Below are 22,790 nucleotides of genomic sequence, written 5' to 3' on the forward strand. Positions count from 1 at the left end.
AGATTATTGAATGGTTTAACTATCATAAGGCAGCAGGACTAGAGCTTCAGCTACATAATACACGTTGGGTGATTTAGCTCATATATGTTCTTTTTAAAAATGATAGATTAATAACTTGAGACTAATATGGTGACTTATGCTTCTAATCCTAGCACTTGAGAAACAGAAGCAGGTCAAGAGCCAGTCTCAGACCCATAGTAAATCGGAGGCCAACCTAGACTACATGAAACTCTGATTCAAAACAAAACTAAGTCCCACTCATGATATTCATTATATAATTTCATGTACTACCAACTAATAGAGTCGACTGCTTCATAGTATTTTATGCTCTGTAGTATATGGGAAATTCTTTTCAGTTTTTAAATTATTAAGTGATTTTTTTTCCAATACACACTACTTATTTTAACTGCTATATAATAATACATCAATATTCTATTTTCAAAGTAAGCACTGTTGGTATAACTTCAAATTAACTAACATTTTTTAGTAAGTTGTTCTGCCAACAGGAAAAACACAAAGAACTTCTAACAGAATGAGGAAGCCTGGGGAGAGGAGGCAACCATCAAGATTTGATCACCTTAGGTTTTTCTTTAATTAATAAGCACCACTTGAGCTGGACATAGTAATGTACATGGTAATCCCAGCTCAGGAGGCTGGGGCAGGCAGATCTTTGAGTTTAAGGCCAATTTGGTCTGCAGAGTTCCAGCACAGCTAGGGCTACACAAAGAAACCCTGTCTCCAAAAATTAAACAAAATGAGAGAGGCACCACAGATCACTAATGGGTGAGAGGAACTCAGCACAGATTTTACACCTGGCAAAGACATAGGGTCATCCTCATCGTCATCGGGTGGAGGAGGTCCAGGAGGAGTTCTTGGTCCCCGGGGCTGAGGTCTTGGAGGGCTTCCATTAAACTGATCTTCTTTCTCACCATCAGCTATAAATGGGAAACAACATGTTCAAATTATTAAAGTATGATGAAATAAACTCATGAAAAATGTTATCATCTGAACTTATCTTCAGAACTGAGTGGTAATATAAGCTTTTCCTGCCTGGAGACTTAAATAAAAAATTGCTGACTAATCTAGAAATCCAGAACTTTTAACTGCCCACACATGAAAATATGATAAGAGTCTAAGACAGTATCCTGGAAACATGAAAACTTAACTCAGACAAGAAAGTAAAGACAAAAGTTCTATTTCATTTTAACTGCCAAAAATTAGAAACTACTCAAAGGTCTTTCAATGGATAAAAAGTTAAATAAACTGTGGTATGGACTGGGGTGAAAATGACAAAGCTGGTTTGAATCCCAGCATCTCAAAAAAAAAGCCAGCAAGCACAACACACACACTCACTCACACACACAGCTCTGATAAAGTTAAAAGGACAAACGTAAGGCATGTTCGTTTCTCCCAAAGAGCTCACAATCTGGTTTAAAAAGAGAATTGTTTTATCAGTACCGAAAAATAAAGGGTTTTTAAAAAGAAAGAGTAACATCAAAGAGTACCTGGGCTTAGCATATAAGATGAAGCTAAGAGAAAAAATTAATCGAAAGTAGGCACTGTGCGCCTGCCTACAGGAACATGAGGCAGAAAGGAGAGTAAATTAGAGGCCAGAGTGGGCCACCGACTGAGGACCACACACACCTATTTTATTTTAGATTGGGTCAATAATAAAGAAAAGAAAGGACAGATGGGAGAAACAAAGAAAGGAAGAAAGGAAGAAAGACAGACAGCCCGAGAGCTTTGGGACTGTTTAAAATGCCGTCCAGAACCAGGTGTGGTGACACACACTTAGTCTCAGCACTCAAGGGGGCAGATCTCTGTGAGTTCTAAACCAGTCAGTGCCTGAAAATGCAGGCAAGCAGGCTAACTCTTCAGAAAAATGAAGGAAATAAAAGTGAACTCTTACTGACAAGGAGACTGACAACTATGTCAAATCTGATACAAAACCAGAGGAAAGAGCAGGAAAGTTCTTTGGCTCAGCTCTTCCTGCTGTAACAGAACACAGCAGTTTCACTGGGAAAAGTAAACCCAAGGTCGTCTCACCGTGCTTTATGCTCCTTTTCAGTGTCGGCTGTGGCTGGGGAGGAGGTGGAGGAGGAGGAGGAGGTGGAGGAGAGTCTCTGTCATGACTTAGCACTCTATCCACCGATCCATATATTGCCAGGGTCAGACAGTTGTACCAGCCTCTTAGCACCAGACCATCAGTATTTACCTGATTTTTAGGAACAGTAAAAGATCTCAAATTAATGTTTTAACATGCCAAAAGCAAAGTGATATTAAATTAGTTTATTGTTCAGCTAAAGTCTTTAAAAGAACTGCAAAAAAAAAAACAAAACAAAAAACAAAACAAACAACAACAACAAAAAAACCAAAAACAACAACAACAAAAAAAACCCTGGAGGTTTGGCTCAGTAGTTAAGAGTGTGTGTAGCTCTTCCAAAGACCTCGGTTGAGTTCTCACACCCACGTTAGGAGGCTCACAACTACTAGTAACTCAGGATTCTGAGGGGGTCTGGTGTCTCCTTTTGGTCTCCACAGGCACTGTGTAAAGCTTTAGGTGCACCTACGTATACACCAATAGACACACATACACATAACTTTTTTAATTTAAATAGAGTCTGAAGCGATGGCTCATCAGTTAAGCACACTAGCACTGGCTGACCTCAGTGAGAACCCAGATTCTATTCTCAGTACTCATTATCTCATAACTGTCTGTAACTCCAGTTCCAGGGAACTGATGCCACCGCATTTGTGTGGTATACAGACACACATGCAGACAAAACACCCAGATGCATCGGTTTTTTTGTATTTTTTTTCAAGACAGGGTTTCACTGTGTACCCCTAGATGTCCTGGAATAGCTCTATAGATAATGCTGTCCTCAAACTCACAGAGACCCACCTGCCTCTGCCTCCCAAGTACTGGGATTAAAGGTGTGCACCACCACTGCCTAGCTCAAAATAAGTATTTTTTCATTAAAATAAGCAAAAATAAATACAAGCACTGCTGACAATGCAAAAGACCATTATTGGTACTAGTAACCCACAGGCAGACTTTACATGGTCCTCCAGTCTTTTCATGTCCATAGTTGATGTCAACTTTGTTCAAAGTGCATGGACAAGCTCCCAAGCAAAAGAAGAAAACAGAATGAACTAGGTGAGTCATGAAAGGAAACAGCCCAACATCTGTCCTGTCTCCAGAATGACAGAGCTCCATAAACTGTTGAGCACTTCTCTCACCGAAATCAGTGACATATGCTCACAATAGCCAGCCATAAATGAGTAACTCTGACAGGCAAGCTTTCAGCTACAAGCGACATTCAGGTCAATATCTTACTATCTAGCCCACTGACACCTGCCTCACCCCCTGCAGTACTCAATACACTTGTTTTTCTTTTCTTTTCTTTGTTTTGGTTCTCAAGACAGGGTGTATCCCTGGCTGTCCTGAAGTCAGCCTCGAACTCAGAGATCGACCTGCCTGGATCTCTGCCTCCCAAGTGTTGGGATTATTTTTGGTTGGTTGGTTGGTTGGTTGGTTGGGGAGTTGGTTTGGTTTAGGTTTTGGTCTTTAGAGGCAGGGTTTCTCTGTGTAACCGCCCTGCTTGTCCTAGAACTCACCTTGTAGACCAGGCTGACCTCAAACTCACTGGGATTAAAGATGGATGACACCCCACTGCCTGGTAAACTTGTCTTTCTTTAAAAAACTTTTCATCGCAGAAGATCAAAGATCAGCAATGCCATGAGTCCTCAGTATCTCCTTATAAACTAAATACAACAGTTGACATTTTTATAACTTAACCACTAGCTCCACACAGTACCTGAAGGGTCACAGCAGACAGTGAGTCTGAACAACAGCCTGCTGGACACGGCAGTGTAGCTGTCATCCCAGTGCCTGGTCAGAGGCTGAATGCAGGCCATGGGCAGGATTATGGGGATGGTGGAAAGGCAACTGGTTTTCAGTTCTAATTCTGTCATGGATGTTTTTGGGTTTGTTGGTGGATTAACACACAAAACACATTTGATACTGAAAGTATAAAATTTAGACGTGAGATGGTGTTACACACCTTTACCCCCAGCACTCGGGAGGCAGAGTCAGGTGGATATCTATGACTGAAGTCAGCCTGGTCCACTCTGGGAGTTCCAGGACAGCCAGGACTACACAGAGAAACCGTCTCGATGGATGGATGGATGGATGGATGGATGGATGGATGGATGGATGGATGGATGGATGGATGGATGGATGGAAGGATGAAGGAGGTGGGTGGTAGGTAGGTGGGTGGGTGGTAGGGCTGGGAAGGAAGGAAGGAAGGAAGAAAGGAAGGAAGGAAGGAAGGAGGGAGGAAGGAAGGAAGGAAGGAAGGAAGGAAGGAAGGAAGGGAAGGAAGGAAGGGAGGAAGGAAGGAAGGAAGGAAGGAAGGATAAAATGTAGTGTGAAGTTCCACAGCCTCTGTTCTGAGCGCTAACTGTACAGAAGTTCACTAAGATATATAGACTTTGGGTCTGCTTAACGTTCACGTGTGATATTTTTATTCATTTTCAATTTTTTAAATAAAAATTGTGTTGTGTTATTTTTAATTAAAGAGCAAAGAAACAACCTGCCCTAGAAACCAAAGGCTTTGACGTCTAAATTCTCTTCCCAGGTCATCGTCTCAGGTAAAGATGAAGTAGTGTGTGTCACTGAAGCCCCTTCTGGAGGAACTATGGGATGAAAGCAATCATTAATTTCCTTGATGGACTCTCCAGGGAAATTGGAGAAAAGCTCAAAGATACCCAGGATTAATTAACAACTCTGAGTAGACATCCCACTGCAAAGCCAGGTGTGGTGCACCCGGGAGACTAGGCAAGAGGTTCAGGAATCGAAAGGCCAGCCTTGGCTACTTAGTAATCCTGGGCTCATCCTGAGTTACATGAGACCCTGTCTTAAAAAAAAATGAGAATTGGGCTGAAGAAATGGCTGTGTTAGCAGCATGTGCTGTTCTTCCAGAAGCACCCGATGCATAACCACCTGTAACTTCAGCTCCAGGGTCCAGTCCTCTCTGCAGACCTACATGACCAGCCCCACAGTCATGGCTGCCACACATGCATACAGATAACACACACAACAAAGACACACACAGACACACAAAATATAGTAACATTTTATTAATTTTAAAGAGATTTTATTTTACTTTAATTAGTGTGTCTGCTTGTGCATGCGCACGAGTGCAGTGCTCTTGCAGGTCAGAGGCAACAGATGGATCCCTCTGCAGCTGGAGTTATGGTGGGCTGTGCTGCCTGACATGGGTGCTGGGAACCGAACTCAGGTCCTCCACAAAAGCAGTACCCACTCTTATCCACTGACACATCTTTCCAACCCCCCAAAATAAAAATAAATCCTTAAAAAAATATATATAAATAAATGCAAGCAAAAAGGAATCCTACTGGAAGGAAGATAACAAATGGATGAAGAGGATAAATCTGCATAAGCAGGATGCAAATGAATAAACATATATAACTCAGTTACTTCTCAAGCTAAGTGGCCTCACGTTATTTCTCTATTTCAGATCTTTCATTATATGACTCTAACTACAATGGCACTTGGTAAATAAAGAAATAAAGCAATTATAGATGAATGAAATTGGTGAAAGAATATGAAAAGTATATATTTTAAAAACTTTAATAAGGGCTGGAGAGATGGCTCAGTGTTAAGAGCACTGACTGCTTTTCCAGAGGTCCTGAGTTCAATTCCCAGCAACCACATGGTGGCTCACAACCATCTGTAATGAGATCTGATGCCCTCTTCTGGTGTGTCTGAGGACAGCTACAGTGCACTCACATAAGGAGAAAATAAAATAAATTAAAAATATAACCCTTTAATAAAGAGTCTAGAGGATGGTTCAGAAGAGCAAGTACTACTCTTGTAGAGGACCTGAGTTCCATTCCCAGTATCCATATGAGGCAGCTCATAACTGCCTGCGAGTTTAGCTCTAGGAAGACCTGGGAACACATAGATAAGCATACCCACATACAGATACTTACGAATAATTATTTAAAATAAATTTCTTTAAACAAAAAACTTTAGCAGGTCATAGAAATATCTAGTAGTAAATTACTGGCCTGAATGCTATAAACTTATCTACCCAGCTAAAAGAGAAGCCTTAATGTGCTTATGTGTGTGCACTAAACATATTCCTGTCAGCAGAGATCAGAGGAGGGCATCAGATCTTTGGAACCAGAGATACAGATGGATGTAAGCCACCACGTGGTTGCTGACAACCAAACCCAGGTCCTCTATGAGAGCAACAAGTGCTCTTAACCACTGAGACATTTCTACAGGCCCAGTACTTTATTGTTTTAAAACCATACTTTATTTCATGCTTACCACAAAATGATTCAAGTTCTTTGGACAGAGAATAATGGGGCTTTAAAACAGCTTATAAATGCAAGATACTGACAATAGATAACATCCTTGGACATGGGGTCCAGCTCTGTGTCACTAACTTACTCAGATCAACAGCTGAACAGAAGCAAGAACAGCAGAAACAAGGTGAAAAAGTCACGTTGATAATTACCTTCGAGTTTGGTCTAAAGATGATAGACGTATTCTCATCATATTCCAGACTGTGAAAAGGGGTAAGAATAAACACAAAGGCTCAAATAATAAATATTACAGATTATGAAGTTCTGTCTGGTGAGAGAGCTGACTGCACAAAGCACTTACTACTCCTAAGTCTGCTGACCTGAGTTCAATCTCTGAAACCTACATAAAGGAGGAAGGAGAAAACCAACTCCTCAAAGTTGTACTCTGACCCATACACCCTCAGCAGGGAAATGCACACGGAAAAATACTAAAGCCACTTCTCAAGACAGCACTGTGGAAAGTACCAATGGCGCTGTGCTGGGGTCTCAGTCCAGGCAGGCCAGGTTCTGAGCCTGCTGAAAGGTAGTTGCAGGGGTCTAGTAGTGGGTCTTGGGTGCTTCCAGACACGACCTGGGTCTCCACAGATGTACTACAGTGCCCTATGCTTATTATTTTCTCTAATATTTAAGAACTGCTTAAACGTATCCAAAATGTACAGTTACTAAAACAGCTAATAATTTCTCTCTCTCCCCCTAAGAATGGAAGGGGCTTCTGTTGTTCCTACGTAAGCTAGACCTATAGTAAACAATTTCCTACACTCTATAAACTGCTACAACGTTATTAGTAATAATCTTACAACCATTTTCCCCCTCAAATCTGTTTTCATCAGTTCAGTATACTGCATTAGTTTAGGTAATTTCATTATATGAAATCTACCATGTCAGTCAGGGACTTTAAGTGTTCATCTGGCAGCAGAACTTGTACAGTTTTTTAATAACGAAATTAATGAGGAAAACAGTTTTCACCAGTGTTTAGTTTTATATTGAGGTACCTGAGTTAGAATAAAATAATATAAAAAACAAATAAATACTTTTTTGGGTTTTTCTATTTTTAAACATTTGAATATAAATATTTTCAAGCCACAAAGACTCTGATGTAATTGGTTTGGTATAAGCACACACACTGAGATTTTTAAAAGCACCTCCAAGTAAATCTAATGAACAGTCAGAGAACCAAAGCATTATACTCTAACAACTGTGCACTATGTAACAAAATGCACACTTAGGGGCTGGGGATGCCATTTTGTTACAGAGTACTTGCCTGGCATCCAAAAGCCTCAAGTTCAATCCCTAGTATCCCACTCCCACCCCCTCCCCAACCCCCAGAAAAAGTACATTGGGACCAAAGCCTAAGGAAAGCACTCACTCTACAGTCAGGGATACTGCTCAGGGTAGAGCATATGCTTAGTTGTCTACAGTCCTGGGTCTGAAAAATGTTAAATTTTTAATATAATTTCCTAAAAGATTAAGAGGATCAGGAAAGATTGAGTGACGTCTGCTAATTCCTGGCAGGAATGTATTTTTTATACATCCTTTTTTTTTTTTTTTTTTTTCTTTTTTTTAGAGTTGGGGACCGAACCCAGGGCCTTGCCTTGCTAGGCAAGTGCTCTACCACTGAGCCAAATCCCCAACCCTAGGAATGTATTTTTTGCATCTTTAAGCTAAGTTTAATTTTTCTCATGTTATAATGAGTTCTTATTAAACTCATTCAGTGGTTATTTTGCCTAATGTAACTTTTAAGAATCAAAAAGCTGCCTTTTCCAGATCAGGTTAGTGATAAATCATGTAATAGTGTCTTATTTATGATGCGTGCACATACATGTAAAAAGCAAACAAAAGATGGCTATTATTTCACAAACTCAAGCTTTTAGTTTGTTATTAAGATTCTCAGGAGTTCAGCGTTTTCATAATGCCCACAGAGAAAAGTGTGTCTACCACAGATACTCCTTCTGTCTACATATCAGAAGGGTTTGTTTGCTTTTTGACTCAGTAAGGTTTCTGATAAAGTTACTTCGTATATACATACCTTCCCAACCTATCAAAAACTGGAGCACTTGGTTTGCTTACGTTATTGAAAAATAAGTCTAGTTGAAATGTGTGAGGAGATGTTTCCCTGTAAATCAAACAAGAACAAAGTCTTAGCCCGTTTAACAATTAGTTTCTACAGTAAAACAAAAACACAGTAAGTAGAAAATGAGCAATCTTAAGACTAGAAAAAAATATTCCAAAGATTTAAATTAAAAAGAAAAAAAAAAACAAATGACTTGCATACACACACACACACACACACACACACACACACACACACACACACACACACACACGGGAGGGGAGGTGGCAAATCCCAACCCTGGAGACAGAAGCAGGAGAATCTCTGGTCTACAGAGATAGTTCCGGTGCAGTCAGGACTGCTACACAGAGAACCCTGTCTGAAAAATCAGTCAATCAATCAATCAATCAATCAAAATAAATCTGTTTAAAAACACAACAGGTTGGGTTGTATTAATCCAAGCACTCAGGAGGCACAGGCAGCCTGGTCTACATACAGAGCTAGTCTAGGACAGCCAAGACACAAAGACCCTGTCTTAAAAACCAAACCAAAAAAAGGGTGGATCCTTTCAGGACAGAAATATAGGAATTTTGGGTCTACCTACGTATTGCTAAGTTTTATTGTGAGGGAAAAAATGATAAAGTATTTTTGAGTTTAAGATTCCAGGCTTCCTGCTGGGTAGCTGTGGTACACACCACTAGACTTAGGAGGCAGAAGCAAGCAGATCTCTGAGTTTGAGGATAGCCTGGCCCACAGAGCAAGTTCCAGGAGACACAGGGCTACACAGAGAAACTCTGTCTCAACAAAACAAAACAAAACAAAACCAAAAATGAATAAATGTTAAGCTTCATGGCACCAAGTGGCTCATCAGGCCAGACAGTTGCCAATCTGACCTCATCCTGGGATCCACATGGAAGAAGAGAACTGATTCCCACAGGGTGTCCTCTGACCTCCGCCCATGACTCCACGACACATGAAGGGCCGCACACAGACACATAAACTTAAATAGGCAGTAATAATGTGTAAGATTTCCTGCAGGTTTCTTCTTATGTTTGTTTTACTTCACTAATCCTTAATTTGATTGTTCTACATGTTAACAATGTGTAAACGCTTCTGGTACTTTTCTATCTCATTACAACATAAGGAGCCATTCGAGCCCCCCCCCCCCCCGAAAACAGGGAGGTATTCTCTGCAAGGGGCAGAGATATACTTTTCCTGCTGTGGTAGCCAAGCTTCAAGATGTCTCCAGTGACCCATGCTTCCTGTTACTCAGAATCTGTTCAGTCCCTTCCTATACTGGTCTAGAATCTGTAACTAAGAAAATATAGTAAAACTCTCAGCGTGTCAGCGTGTCATTTCCAATAATAAGTTACAGGAACACTACCTGAGGTGGCTTCCTAGGAATGCTCACTTGTGTCCCGCTCACCCTGGAGAAAGCTCTGCCATGGCTTGAGCATGATGGACCTCCACAGAGAACATCTGCTCCTAAGGAATGGCTCCAAGCAAACTCTCCACCCCATTCCCAGCAGAGGTAACATAACAATTCTGACCTGCATCCTGACTATAGACAGGATGCTAAGGATTAAACTCAGGTCCTCATACCTTGTGCAGACAGAACTTAACCAATCCCACCTATCCTGTAGCCCCATCTGGACTTCAACTTGCTATGGAGCTAAAGAGTACTTGGAAGGCCTGAGTCTCACAAGTGCCAGGAATGCACGCACGTCTCCCTGTGCAGTTTAAACTTCAGTCAGTGTTTGTGGTAATTTTTTCCACACAGCATCTTGCGCTGCCCTGGCCGGTCCTCAGCTCCAATCCTCCAGGCTCTGCTCCACAGTGCTGATCATAGGCCTGCCACTCTCAGTCTATGCTATGCGTGTGGGTCAATGCAGGGTTTTGTGCATGCTAAGCCAGCACTCTACCAACCAACCTGATTTCATCTCTCCTAAATTCCTTAAACATGGAAAAAATGTATGAGCTCTATTATAAACAATAATTAATAATTGTTTTATATTTTATATTGTAATTTCTGAATGACACCTCTGAAGACTTCTACATCTACTTCTATAAATAACAAAAAATTTTCACAATTAGGAAGAAATGAACTTTGACCCTGAGTCTGTCCCATAATATTCACCAGGAAGCAGCAGGTTGAACTATTTTATATAATAGAAATGGAATTACAAATAGTATCAATAAAATGAAATGTATCAAAAAACAAAACCAGTGCCTATGCTATAAGCTAAAAGGTCTTTAAAAAATTCATTTATCATATATATTCACATTTTCACAGCCAAACTTTAGTTTCTATCTCTAAGCTAGATAACTAAAATTAGGAAATAATGATTATTGACATCACAAAAATCAAAACCCTCTTTTATGTCAATTATTAAAGTTATCTAATGTCAGGAACAATGGTCTAACATTTTACTTCCCACCTAACCCAAGAAAGAGAATGAAACACATAATCACTTGCTAATTACAATCAATGGCTCATTTGAAGCTAGAAATTTATGAAGTCATATGTATAGACATAGGGTCTGGGGAGTGGATCAATAGGTAAAGTACCTCCCACAAAAACATCCAGTCCCCTCATAAAAGCCAGATATGTCTATAACCACACTGGGTGCAGGCAATCAGAGGTTAGAAAATCCCGGGGGCTGATGGCGATCCAGTTGAGCCAAACACTTCAGCAAGAGACAGTATCTTAAAAAATAAGGTGGAGAGAGCATGAGGAAGACCCTAATGCTGGCCTCTGGCTTCTGATACAAATGTACCTGCATGTGTCATACACAAATACACAAAGTCACATGTATGGTACAAGCTAGACATGGTAGTACACGTCTACAGTCAGCGACTTGGGAGACTGAGGTACAGTCCTACATTAAAGACTGGCCTGGACAACTTAGTGAGACTATCTCAAACTAAGTTTTTAAGAAAGGGAAGGTAAGGAAAAAACACTGTAGAATATGTCACTGGCCCCAAGTCAATCCCTACCCCAAAATGAACAAAAATGCACATTTTTAAATATTCAAATGAGGGGCTGGAAACATGGCTCAGGAGTTAAGAGCATTTGTTACTCTTGGAGAAACTCAGCTCACAATCATCCATTACATCCAGTTTCGGGGGATTTGACCACTCTTGACTTCTATAGGCACACACACAGTACACATACATATACACAGACAACACATACATATCCACACACACATATATATTAGGTACAAAATTAATTCTTTTTATTTTAAAAGGAAAAGTCTCAAAATCACTTCACCTGTTCTGGGAATGGTCAATGATAGAACACTTACCTAGCATACGATAAACCCTGGGTCTGATCCTTAGCACTACCGAATAAATTAAAAATAAGAAAAACACATATGGCAGGTCATGGAGACACACACATTTAATAATAGCACTCTGGAGAGAGAGCCAGGCAGATCACTGTGAGTTCAAGACCAGTCAGCCTGGACTACATATTATGTTCAAATGATTTAGCAGTTTCCAGTGTCTCAACACACACACATACATACAGAGAGACATACAAGTTTCCAGTGTCTCAACACACTACACACAGGGCTGTGGGGAGTAGAGCATATTTAAGTTTAAAAAAAAAAAAAAGAGATGACTTACCCATATGCTCTGTTGTCAGGTAAGCCACTATGGGCTCGTACTCCCGGGGGTATAACTCGGACTTCATTGATATAAACCACACATGGAAAACGAACCACATCTATATGAGAACTTTGCTATAAAAAGGACGAAACATACTTTAAGTAAAACATTTTTCAATTCAAAAGATACTTTTTTTTTCTTTTCGGCTTAAAATGAAAACAACAATCTTAAAATCCAGAGGTGAGATATAACAGTGTTGTAAAAGCACAGGATTCACAAGTTGGGGATCGGGGGTGGGGGTATGCAGTACAAGCCTTAATCCCAGCACTTGGGAAACAGAAGCAAGTGGATCTCTATGAGTTCGAGGCCAGCCTGGTCTACAGAATGCCTTTCAGAACAGCCAGAACTACACACAGAAAGATCCTGTCTCAAAAAAAAAAACAAAAAAAAACAAAAACAAAAAACTAAAGCAAACAACAACAGAAAAGCACAAGCCTCACATGTTCAAGACCCTGGACTGAACCCTCATCATCAGAAACACAGTCCATATCACTAAACATACCATTAACTTTTATATTAATTATGCTGCTATATAAATCACTTTTTAAAAAACAGCAGATGATGGGACTGCAGAGAAGTCAGCAGTCCAGAATGCACGCAGCTTTTCCGAAAGGACCAGAGTTCAGCTCCTAGCATCCATTACCTCCCAATTCCAGGGAGCCCAGGGAGTCCTCTAAACTCCAAAGGCATCCACATAAATGGGGCACACAGAGAGATACACACATACACATAAATAGTATTTTTAAATAGCTGATGGTTTATCCTAATAATGTACCTAGTTAAGTCTCTCAATTGGTATTACATAACATGTTCTCTATTACCTCTTCAATAATGTTTGCTTAGACCAAACTTTTTCTGCTCATGACTCCAGATACTCAAGAAATTTTAATGGATGCTTCAAATATATGGCTATATAAAACAGACATCCATTGATAAGTGAAGTAGGAAATGAAGTCGGCAAGTCTGCGCACACCTATAAACGGAAGGTTCAGACTGTGACGTGCCTTCCACCCTTTCTTCCGATATTCTGCTGCTTTTCTAAAACATAATGTCATGATGAGCTACCATAAACAGTACAGGCAATGCTCTAAGGATGGCAGAGGAACAGTAGACAGAACCTGGACCCCAACACTAAAACTGCATATTCTTCCTAGGAGATTTTCAATTCTTTTCAAGATTATTTAAAGAAAAAATCCTATCCCATCTAAGGCCACACAGACAAACAAAATAGTAACGCGCTGCTGTTATTACTGTTTAGCTGTTTTGCACACTTGAGCTAGGGCAGAGATGTAGAACAAAGAAAACAACTTTAAGTCGGGGTGACTTTGAACTTCTGGCCTTCCTGCCTCCCCTCCTAAGAGCTGAAACATAGGTATGTGCCACCAAGTCGCTTTATGTGGTAATAGAGACAGAACCCAGGGTTTAACGCATGCCCGGCAAGCAATCTACCCAACAACCCACACCTCCAGCCTTCAAATGTATTACTTACAAACAGGAACTCTGACTACCTCTATCAACTATCTATTACATATTTCTGTAAAGCCAAGGCTAGCCTAGTCTGCATAATGGGTTCAAGGCCAACCAAGTCTACGCAGTGAGATCTTGACTGACGAAAGGGGTTTTGGGGGACTGGTAAATGAGGGAAAGAGCAAGGCAAAGGGGAAGGGAGTACATGACAGGAAAGTAGACAACCACAGGTTTCAAAAAACTGGGTGCATAGTTCACAAGGACTAGAGGGCAAATGGGGGGTGGGGAGAGAAAGCAGGGCAGGGCCTGAGCAGAGCACAACCAACAGGGATTACAAAAGCTGAGGCCTTCACCCATAGCCTAATCTCCACCTAGGATCCTTCTACTAGGACCCAAGGGACATCTCCATTTAAATGTCTTTAGATACTTCAAACCTGGCAAGTAAAACACTGAAGTCTGTCCTTCATCCATGCTGCTATCACTGACCATGTAAGGCCTAACACAGTCATCTGTGGCTCCTCGTCCTCTCACCTAACGGTCCATTTACCGGCTGCCCTTCTGCTGTTCCCTCAGCTCTGTACACTGTACACTCTAAGCTCACTGCAGCAGTAGGGTCCTGACTGACTCCATGCTTCTCATGCAGCTCTACCCCATCCCTGTTGAAAGAGTAATACAGTCTTTCTAGAATATAACCCTGTTAGCATGCTGCTGCTTCCTTCAGCCAAGCCAAACTCCTAGGCCTTAGACACCTGGCCCCTTTATTACTCCACCCCAAAATGTTGTAGGTGTGATTTTCCCTGACACACCATGCTGTTTTTCAACTTCATGGCCTCTGTTGTGTTGTTCTCTCTTATCAGACCCCCTCATACTCCTCTGCCCCAACTCTACTTAGATGACAACTTTCAAAACCTAAGTCCTCTCCTCTGTGTGTCCAAAGTCCCTTATCAAACTAAGCTGTCATTCTCTCTCTCTTTTCCCATCCCAGTAGAGCATATGTTTCAAGACTTAACTATAAATTCAGTATCTGACATATTCATTTAATGAAAAAACGTAATACGTGCCTAAAGATAACGTGTTTTGAAGTAGTTAAAGATGAACTCTGGGCTGGGAAGGTAGAGCAATTGAAAGAACTTTTCTAACATGCATGAGGGTCCTGGGTTCAATCCCACATAAACCAGCAAGAAGGACCAGGAGTTTAAAACTTATCCGCTACCCTGGCCTACATAAGACTCCATCTCAAAAAAATAAAAAAAGACCTAAAACAGGTTGAGACTGAAAACTCTGGGAAGGTTTATGATCATAAAGTAATGTGAATATGAATACACTGGTTAGACTTCAAGACCACATTTTTCCACATTTATCCATAGGAAGTCACTGTCAGAATACTTCAAGCTTGCTGTTTGCCGTTCTCATTCTATCTGCAACGACCTTCTCTTTCTACTCTCTCCCTCAGCTCACTCACTTGCTGCTGCCAGTTAAGCTGCCCCTTGTACATAAATGGTGCACACTGCTTTTAAAACTCCCGACCGTTATGGCTCCGCCTCCTGAGGGCTGGGCTCACAGGCACAGGCCTCCACACTCAGCTGGCCCTGGAGTTTGATTCACAGTACTAGTTTGTTCTTTTATTGGAACACCATTTTCTAGTGATCAATCCTGTTAGTGTGAAATCAGTAAACCTGACTTTAAAATATATAACTGTTTATGTGAAGAATCACGTGCTGCAAGATAAAGGAGATGGAGAGGAAAAAGGTGTTAATGAAGGCTGGAACCATGAAAGGTTATGATGTTTTCTCTGTTTTAAATGTTTTCTTCTTCTTCTTTTTTAGTGTGTATGTACGTAATGTGTGCACCCACATGCCATGTATGTGGATGTCAAAGAACAACTTTGTGGAGACAGTTCTCTCCTTCCCCCTTTCCATGGCTCCAGAATTGAAGTCAGGTTGTAAAACTTGCCTGTCAAATGCTTGTATCACTGAGTCACTTGCCCACTCCATTTTCTAAGTTTTCTAGAATGAAATTCAAATGTGCAGTACCATGGGAGGCCAAAGGAAGGCACTGACTCCTCGGAGCTAGAATCACAGGCAGTTGGAGGCTGTGGGTGCTGAGAACCAAACTTAGGTCCCCCTGCAAGAGCAACAAGTGTTCTTAATCACTGAGCCATGTCCACAGCACCAAGCATTGATTGATTGATTGATTGATTGACTGACTGATTGACTAACTGATTCTTTTTAACTACAAATATTTGTACGTGCTGAGGGAGTAGGTCCAGGTGACTCCAGGCACCAAGAACTGAACCTGGGTTCTTCCTGTGGAAGAACAGTACACACTTTCCCCACTGAGGTTTACTTTTAGTTTTAATCGTGATTGTTTGCACACACATGGAGCTGGGGTAGGATCCCATGGAGCTGGAATTTTAGTTGTTCACCTCCTGACATGGGACCAAATCAGGTCCTCTGTAAGAGCAATAGGAGTGCTTAACCACTGACCTTCCCTCCAGCCCCATTTTTAAAGGAATAGCAATACAAATCACAATTTAGGTTTTTTTTCCCCCCTTTAACTGATAGATAGATAGATAGATAGATAGATAGATAGATAGATAGATAGATAGGGAGAGGGAGGTGGAGAGGGAGAGGGAGGGGAGGTACAGAGGGAGAGGGCCTGCATATATGTATGTGCATCACATTCATAGCTCTGCACACGTGCTGGTGCCTGAAGAGGTCAGACGGGGGCATTTTATCCCCAAAACTGGAGTTAAACAGCAAATGCTCTAAACTGCTGAGCCTTCTTCCCAGCCCATTCAAACTACCATCAGTGATTCATCTAGAACTTCTTGCACCCCTTTCAGGAATCCTCTTCAAAAGTTTAATCAAAGGTTAACTTCCCTAGAGATTACAAATTTCTTTCTTTTTTTTTTTTTTTCGGAGCTGAGAACCGAACCCAGGGCCTACTGAGCTAAATCCCTAACGCCTTACAAATTTCTTTAAAACAACTATCTTGTTTCATTTTTACACATTGCCTCTCCTGATTTTTATTTATTTATGGGGGGAGGGGGACTGTGCCGCAGTGCCTAAATGGAAGTCAGAGGAAACCCTCCAGTGGCAGGTCTCTCCTTTGACGAGGTGGGTCCCAGAAAGCAAACTTAAGTTCTCGGGATTGGCAGCAGGTCATTTACTCATGCAGCCACCTCACACAGCTTGTTTTTGTCTGTCTCCTATGTGGCCCAGGGGGCGGGCCTTGAACTTGTAATTCTTCTCTAGATGTCCGGAATGCAGGCATCCTCAGAATGTCCTTTACTTCAAGATAGTCATGTCAGTTCAAAGAAACCACCTGAAATTTTACCATAGTTTTCTTACCTATAAAATTAAAATAACTTTCTAAACCAATAGGAGATCAGAGAAAAATCCTCTAAATAACCAAAGCACTGTACCTAGCTCAGTAAGTGCTCGCTCCAAGCATTAATCCCATCTGCTAACCAGCTTCATTGCATCCCATTTATCCGCTCTCATTTTGCTACCCATTTTCACTGAACTAATTATTCTATGACTGACCAATTAATCCACCTAGATAACGAATCATATAATTTCCCTGCTCAAGATCTAAAGGCTTCCAACAAAGAGTCTATACTATTCTTGAAAATTTAAGGAGCTCCACGACATTGCCTGTCAGGTGCCAATTCACACAGCTACTTTAGGCACAACCTAAGAGAAGACTGACTACAACAGCCCTACTTTCCCACAACAGTAAAACAGTTACCATTTTACCAAGACCAACTTAATATGCCGATTGCCTTAATGAAATCTTCCTTGATATCCACAAGGGAGTAACTTCTCACCAAAATTCTGTACCTTTTGTTGTTTGTTGTGTTTGGTTGTTTCTAAGATTTATTTTATTTATTTATTATATAGGAGTACCCTGTAGCTGTCTTCAGACACACCAGAAGAGGGCATCGGATCTCATTACAGATGGTTGGGAGTCACCATGTGGTAGCTGGAAAATGAACTCAGGACCTCTGGAAGAGCAGTCGGTGCTCTTAACCATGAGCCATCTCTCCAGTAAAATTCTGTACCTTTATGTTCACAAAGAGAGCTAAATAAGTATCAACTAGAGTTTCCTATATCAGACACTGATTAAAAATTTTGTTTGGTTTCAGTACATTTTTGTTTTGTAGGATTTTTGAAACAGAGTTTTATGTAGCCAATGGGGGACTTAAATGGAGTTGCTTTTCTGGTTCTTCTGCTTCTTGTTTGGCTAGACAGGGTTTCTCTGTAAAGTACTGGCTGTCCTGGAACTCACACTATTGATTAGGCTGGTCTAGAATTCAAGGAGATCCACCTGCCTCTGCCTCCCAAGAGCTGAGATTAAGGTGTGCTTTGTAATTCACACTCCATTCACACTCTCTTAAGGCCTACACTCGCCTGATTAAGCATTTTGGAGATAAGGGGATAAACTTCAAGGGATTCCCACTGTGCCTCTTTACACAACACATTCTAACTCTAACCCAAACATTTCTGTACTTCTTACCCCTACTCCTTCAAGATAAGCTCAAATGTGATTTTTTTTCTAAACCTCAACCACTATTGGAAAGTATTTTTTAACCTGCTCTGTTCTCCTATGATCCTTAATGTTTGTCTAAGAAATGACAAATTTCCTGTTAGACTACGGACTAGTACTAGAAATGTATGCTTCTTTCTTCAAAAAAAAAAAAAAAAGTTTTTAAAGACAGGGTCTTACTACGTAACCCTGGCTGTTCTGGAACTTGCTATGAGAATACACTAGCCTTAATCTCACAATGAACTGCCTACCTCTGCTTCCCAAGTACTGGAATTAAAAAAACATTAATGCCATGCCTGGTTCTTTCTTTAAACTTTATTGTTCTCTACTTCTATAAAGAAGTTTGTTCTGGTAACAACTACAGCGGCCATTTTGAGTTTTCTCAAGTCTAGCTAGAATGACATAGTCCAGCAGTCACTAAACAGTACTGTGTGACCACAGTCAGAAAATACAATAAGCCAAAACACCAACTCTTGACTTTTACAGGCCTATATATCCTTTATTTTAAAAAAAGGTTACTCATTTCATTATTTCATAGGAGAACAGTTTAAACCTTTTTTCAATTCAGATGTCTGTATTTTCTAGGCACTGTCCTAAACCCAGGACATACAACCGAGAAAGAATATGAGACACTATACCCTACTTTTCACGGTGCGACATATGTACACTCTTCATAAAACAAACAATCCCAAAAGAATGGTTTTCAAAATGATTGAGTTTCCAGTGAGACAAACGAATATGAGGCTTATTCATTTGTTCTCTCTTCCTCCCATCCAAATTTCTCTGTGGACTTCGGTAAAGTTCATTTCTGACTGGCTTTAGTGAATCTTCGTTAATTCGCTGTGTTCCGTACGTTTCGATTAAGTATCCCAAGGCCATTCAGGGACGCTAAAGTAATTCTGTATACAAAACTACTCAACAGCCCACCTTCGCACCCTCAAAACAACAGACTTGCTTTCTAATGACAAGTCTTTATTCCTTCCATACTGCATGATTCGCAAGTATGCTCCACGCAAAGGAGATTCTCGTAGTTATGTCGTGTCCTGATAGGTGAATTCCTTTCCAAACTATTAAAGTGCTAATGACAAATTGAGCAATAAGACCACCATTAGAAGAGAGACAGAAGAGAAGGGCTTGAGATCCTAGTTACTCCGTATCCTGAAGGCATCAGTACCCGGCACTACTGTCAAAGACCAGATGCCCAAGCTCACGCCTACATCCCACCTGAAGTAACCCTGACCAGGACCCTCCTCAAGACTCAACGCTGACAGGACAAACTAAGCACTGCCAGCAGCAGTGCCGCTGACTCTACCTAAGCGGCGGGCCCCTAGTCAAAGCTGGGAAAGACAGGGCCGCCGCCCAGGGCCACGGGGTTCGCACCGGGCTGGGGGAGGGGGTGTGGACCAGAGGACCCCCAGCGCGACTGAGGGAGGACACCGCCCGGACGACCCTCAACTCCAAGCAGGGGTGCCGGAGCTGAGGGGACGTGTCGAAATCAGGTCCCGAAGCCTTACCTCAGCGCTTGGATGTTTAAAAGTATCTAAAAATAGCAGCTCCATGGACGAGTCCACCGCCATGTTCGCCGCGGGCGGGGGACCGGGAGATGACTTCCGGGGCAGCTCTCCAACCTCCCAGGCCGAGGCTCCGGCTAGGGGAAAACTACAGCACTTCCGGTAAATAGGACGCCGTCGCCTCAAGTCTCGGCCAATCCCATCGCATCTTACTACCTTGAGTCGTAAGCCCCGCCTTCTCCAGCGCGGCGGAGGGCGCCTTCTGAAAGCCCAAAAGGGCAGAAAGAAAGAGGGGAGGGGACTACGGTGTTTGCAATGGTCCAAATCCCGTCGTTCTCCCGAGCAGAGGCGCCACGACGCCTGTGAGGGGCGATGAGTTCTGGCAAATAGGAGGAAACTGTGCCAAATCGAGACACGCAGCACCATATGCCTCCCACGAGGCATCCTTTCCAAACAGAACCATGCAGCGAGTGAATCTGAAAAGACACTGTTTTCAAAAAGAAGAAAAGAGCGCGCATTTGCTATCCTGCTTTCTGGAGGTGCAAACAGGAGAAAAAGGATTCAAGGCCAGCCTTGCTTGACTGTATTGGGAGTTGGAGCCCAGTTTGGGCTACGTGAGACTCTGTCTCAAAAAATGAGACGGGGGGGGAGGGGGGAAGAAGGGAGGGAGAGAGAGAGAGAGATTTGTTTCAGCAAACGAAAGGAATATTTTTTTCATTTATAAAAGTGTAAAAATGATAAATGATTCCACGGGCTGATAAGGAGAACTAATTCTAATAAAGTTCGAAAAAGTTTATAAATGAAACGTCACGAATAGTAGAGCAAAAAGTCTTATCTCCCGCAGACAAGCAGTCTGCCAATTCCAGCACTTCAAGGACAAAGGAAGAGTTTGAACTCGAGGCCAGCCTAGACTACTCAGTGAGACCCTGCCTCAAAATAAAATGTTGGTTTTAATTTTGTGAATAGTTTCTCCGTCAAGTGCTGGACACTTGGAACTGTACACAGTCCTAGGGAGGGTGTTAAGGAGCTTCCCCCATTCTGATCCTTAAGGTGTAGCAACCAAAGAAAAGCAGATAAACAAAAGCGAACGGACCATCAGGGACAGAATGGGGTGGATCAGCTCAGTGTCTGGACTATCTCTCTCTTACAGCTTCTGTAACTGTTTCTTTGTCAGGCTCTGCTGAGGAGGCTTGAAATGTCTCCTTTCTCCTCTGTGTTTGCCAGAATTGCTTTTCAACTAGACATTGTCTATTCATTTGCTAGGTTTGTTCAAGGTCTTGTGTTTGATCTCATGGCCTTCTCTTAGGACATTTTCTTCTTTTTAAAATTGAGGTTTCACGTTGAAGGCTGAGGCCAAGGTTTTACAATAGACTGGCAGGCATCCCAAACAAGAAACAGGGCTCAAGTGTCTGTGGGAGTCCCTTCTACCTCTGCCATTCACATCTATCTTCTACCTAACAAGATTATGTGGGGAAGGAACAGCCAGTATGCGTGCATATTCTTCTCCCTCAACTAGAAAAGTCCAAAGAACTACAAAGCCAAAAATGTCCACTCATACTTTTGTTTTTCTCCAGTTCTGGAAGTCAAACCTAGGACTTGAGAAGGTTAGCTCAGTGGTTAAGAGCACTGACTGCTCTTCTAGAGGTCCTGAGTTCAATTCCCAGCAACTACATGGTGGCTCACAACCATTTGTAAGTAATGGGATCTGATGTCTTCTTCTGGTGTGTCTGAAGACAGTAACGGTGTACTCACATACATAAAATAAATAAATCTTAAAAAAAAAAAAAAAAGAAAAAGAAAAGAACTCTACAAGGAGCTCTATCCCAAGCCACAATTTTTTAAAGCTAATTAAGTAGCCCGAGCTGATGTGAAAATTGCACATCTCCTACCTCCACCTCCCAACACTTGGATTTCAGGGACGTGCCCTTTTTTAGAGCAGTTTCACAGTGAATTGCGCAGACAGTATAGAGAGATCCCAATTTGTTTTTCACTCCCCACTCCAAGTCCCCTTCTATTAATAACTTGAAGTAACGTACATATATTTCAACTGATCAGCCGATATTAATACATTATAATTACTGAGTGTTGTATGGTTTTGACAAATACATTGTTATATGTCCACTGATACAATCTCTTATAAAATAATTTAGAAGTCTTTCAGCTCTCTCTTCTTCCTAAAAGGTAGGGTGTGTGTGGTGTGTGTGTGTGTGTGTGTGTGTGTGTGTGTAGGAATTTTTGTGTGCTCAGAACAATCACGGGACCGTATGATAAAAGGACCATCTTTGTAAGAAATTACTAAACTGTCTTCTGAATATTTATCTCATTTTGCATTTTAACCAGCATTACGAGTTACTGATAAACATTTTATGTTGTCAGTGTTTTAGATTTTGTCTATTCTAATATGTATGTAGTGTTACCCTACTGTCTAAACTTGCAATTATCTAATGACATACTTAATACTTTGGAAGGGCATTTATGTCTTTGCCACCCATACATATTTGGCAAGGTCTTACTTTTTAAATTTTGTATTACTAAGTGTAATACAAATTTTACTAAGTGTAATACACTTTTATCGTATAGTGATCAGTTAGGCATGCCGTAGTGTGTAGAGGTCAGAGAACAACTTGAGAGAGATGATTCTCTCTTTTTACCATGCAGATCCCAGGGATCAAACTCAGGTCATCAGGCTCAGTGACAGGCACCTTCATCTGATGAGCTGTTTACTTTCAAAAACGTCTGGCAATCTGTGTCTTAAACTGGACTATGTACACGACTTGAGTTCAATGATGTGGTTGAATTCGTCACACTCAGTGATGTGGAGAACATAACCAGACTTCTAGGAAAACAGATTTGTTTGTGCCTGGGTCACACTTTCTTACTGTGCACGGCATACCACTTAAGTCTCTCAGCCATCTTCAGATAGACTGCATCCTTAATGCAGAGGTATTTTACATGTTCATTCCTTTGCTTACACCAAACCCTTTGCCTTGACCAAGGCCTCTTCAAAATGGCTTTTGAAATAATTCAGATCCCCAGTAACACACATCCAGACACACAACGCACACACATATACACACACAGAGTTGGGGGAGTAAAAACTTACTCACAGGTTTATAATAGCCAATGGAACAACCTACCTA

The 22,790-nt window shown here is 41.4% G+C and overlaps 1 protein-coding gene across 2 annotated transcripts in view; it reads right to left on the reverse strand.

Annotated features, from left to right (window-relative positions):
- The window catches only part of Virma (vir like m6A methyltransferase associated), a 59,021-nt gene extending 39,246 nt beyond the window's left edge, over positions 1-19,775 (reverse strand). For both annotated transcript variants that reach the window (XM_032905901.1, XM_032905892.1), the window contains exons 1-6: positions 19,654-19,775; positions 12,080-12,195; positions 8,426-8,512; positions 6,552-6,600; positions 2,047-2,215; positions 813-935 (exon numbers count right to left, since the gene is read on the reverse strand). In XM_032905901.1, the coding sequence (XP_032761792.1) occupies positions 813-935; positions 2,047-2,215; positions 6,552-6,600; positions 8,426-8,512; positions 12,080-12,195; positions 19,654-19,716 (607 nt within the window). In that variant the 5' untranslated portion in view covers positions 19,717-19,775. The remainder of the gene's footprint in view (positions 1-812; positions 936-2,046; positions 2,216-6,551; positions 6,601-8,425; positions 8,513-12,079; positions 12,196-19,653) is intronic.
- Positions 19,776-22,790: the final 3,015 nt, after the last annotated feature.

Source organism: Rattus rattus, chromosome 1 (assembly GCF_011064425.1).
Source record: "Rattus rattus isolate New Zealand chromosome 1, Rrattus_CSIRO_v1, whole genome shotgun sequence".
NCBI classification, from domain to species: domain Eukaryota; kingdom Metazoa; phylum Chordata; class Mammalia; order Rodentia; family Muridae; genus Rattus; species Rattus rattus.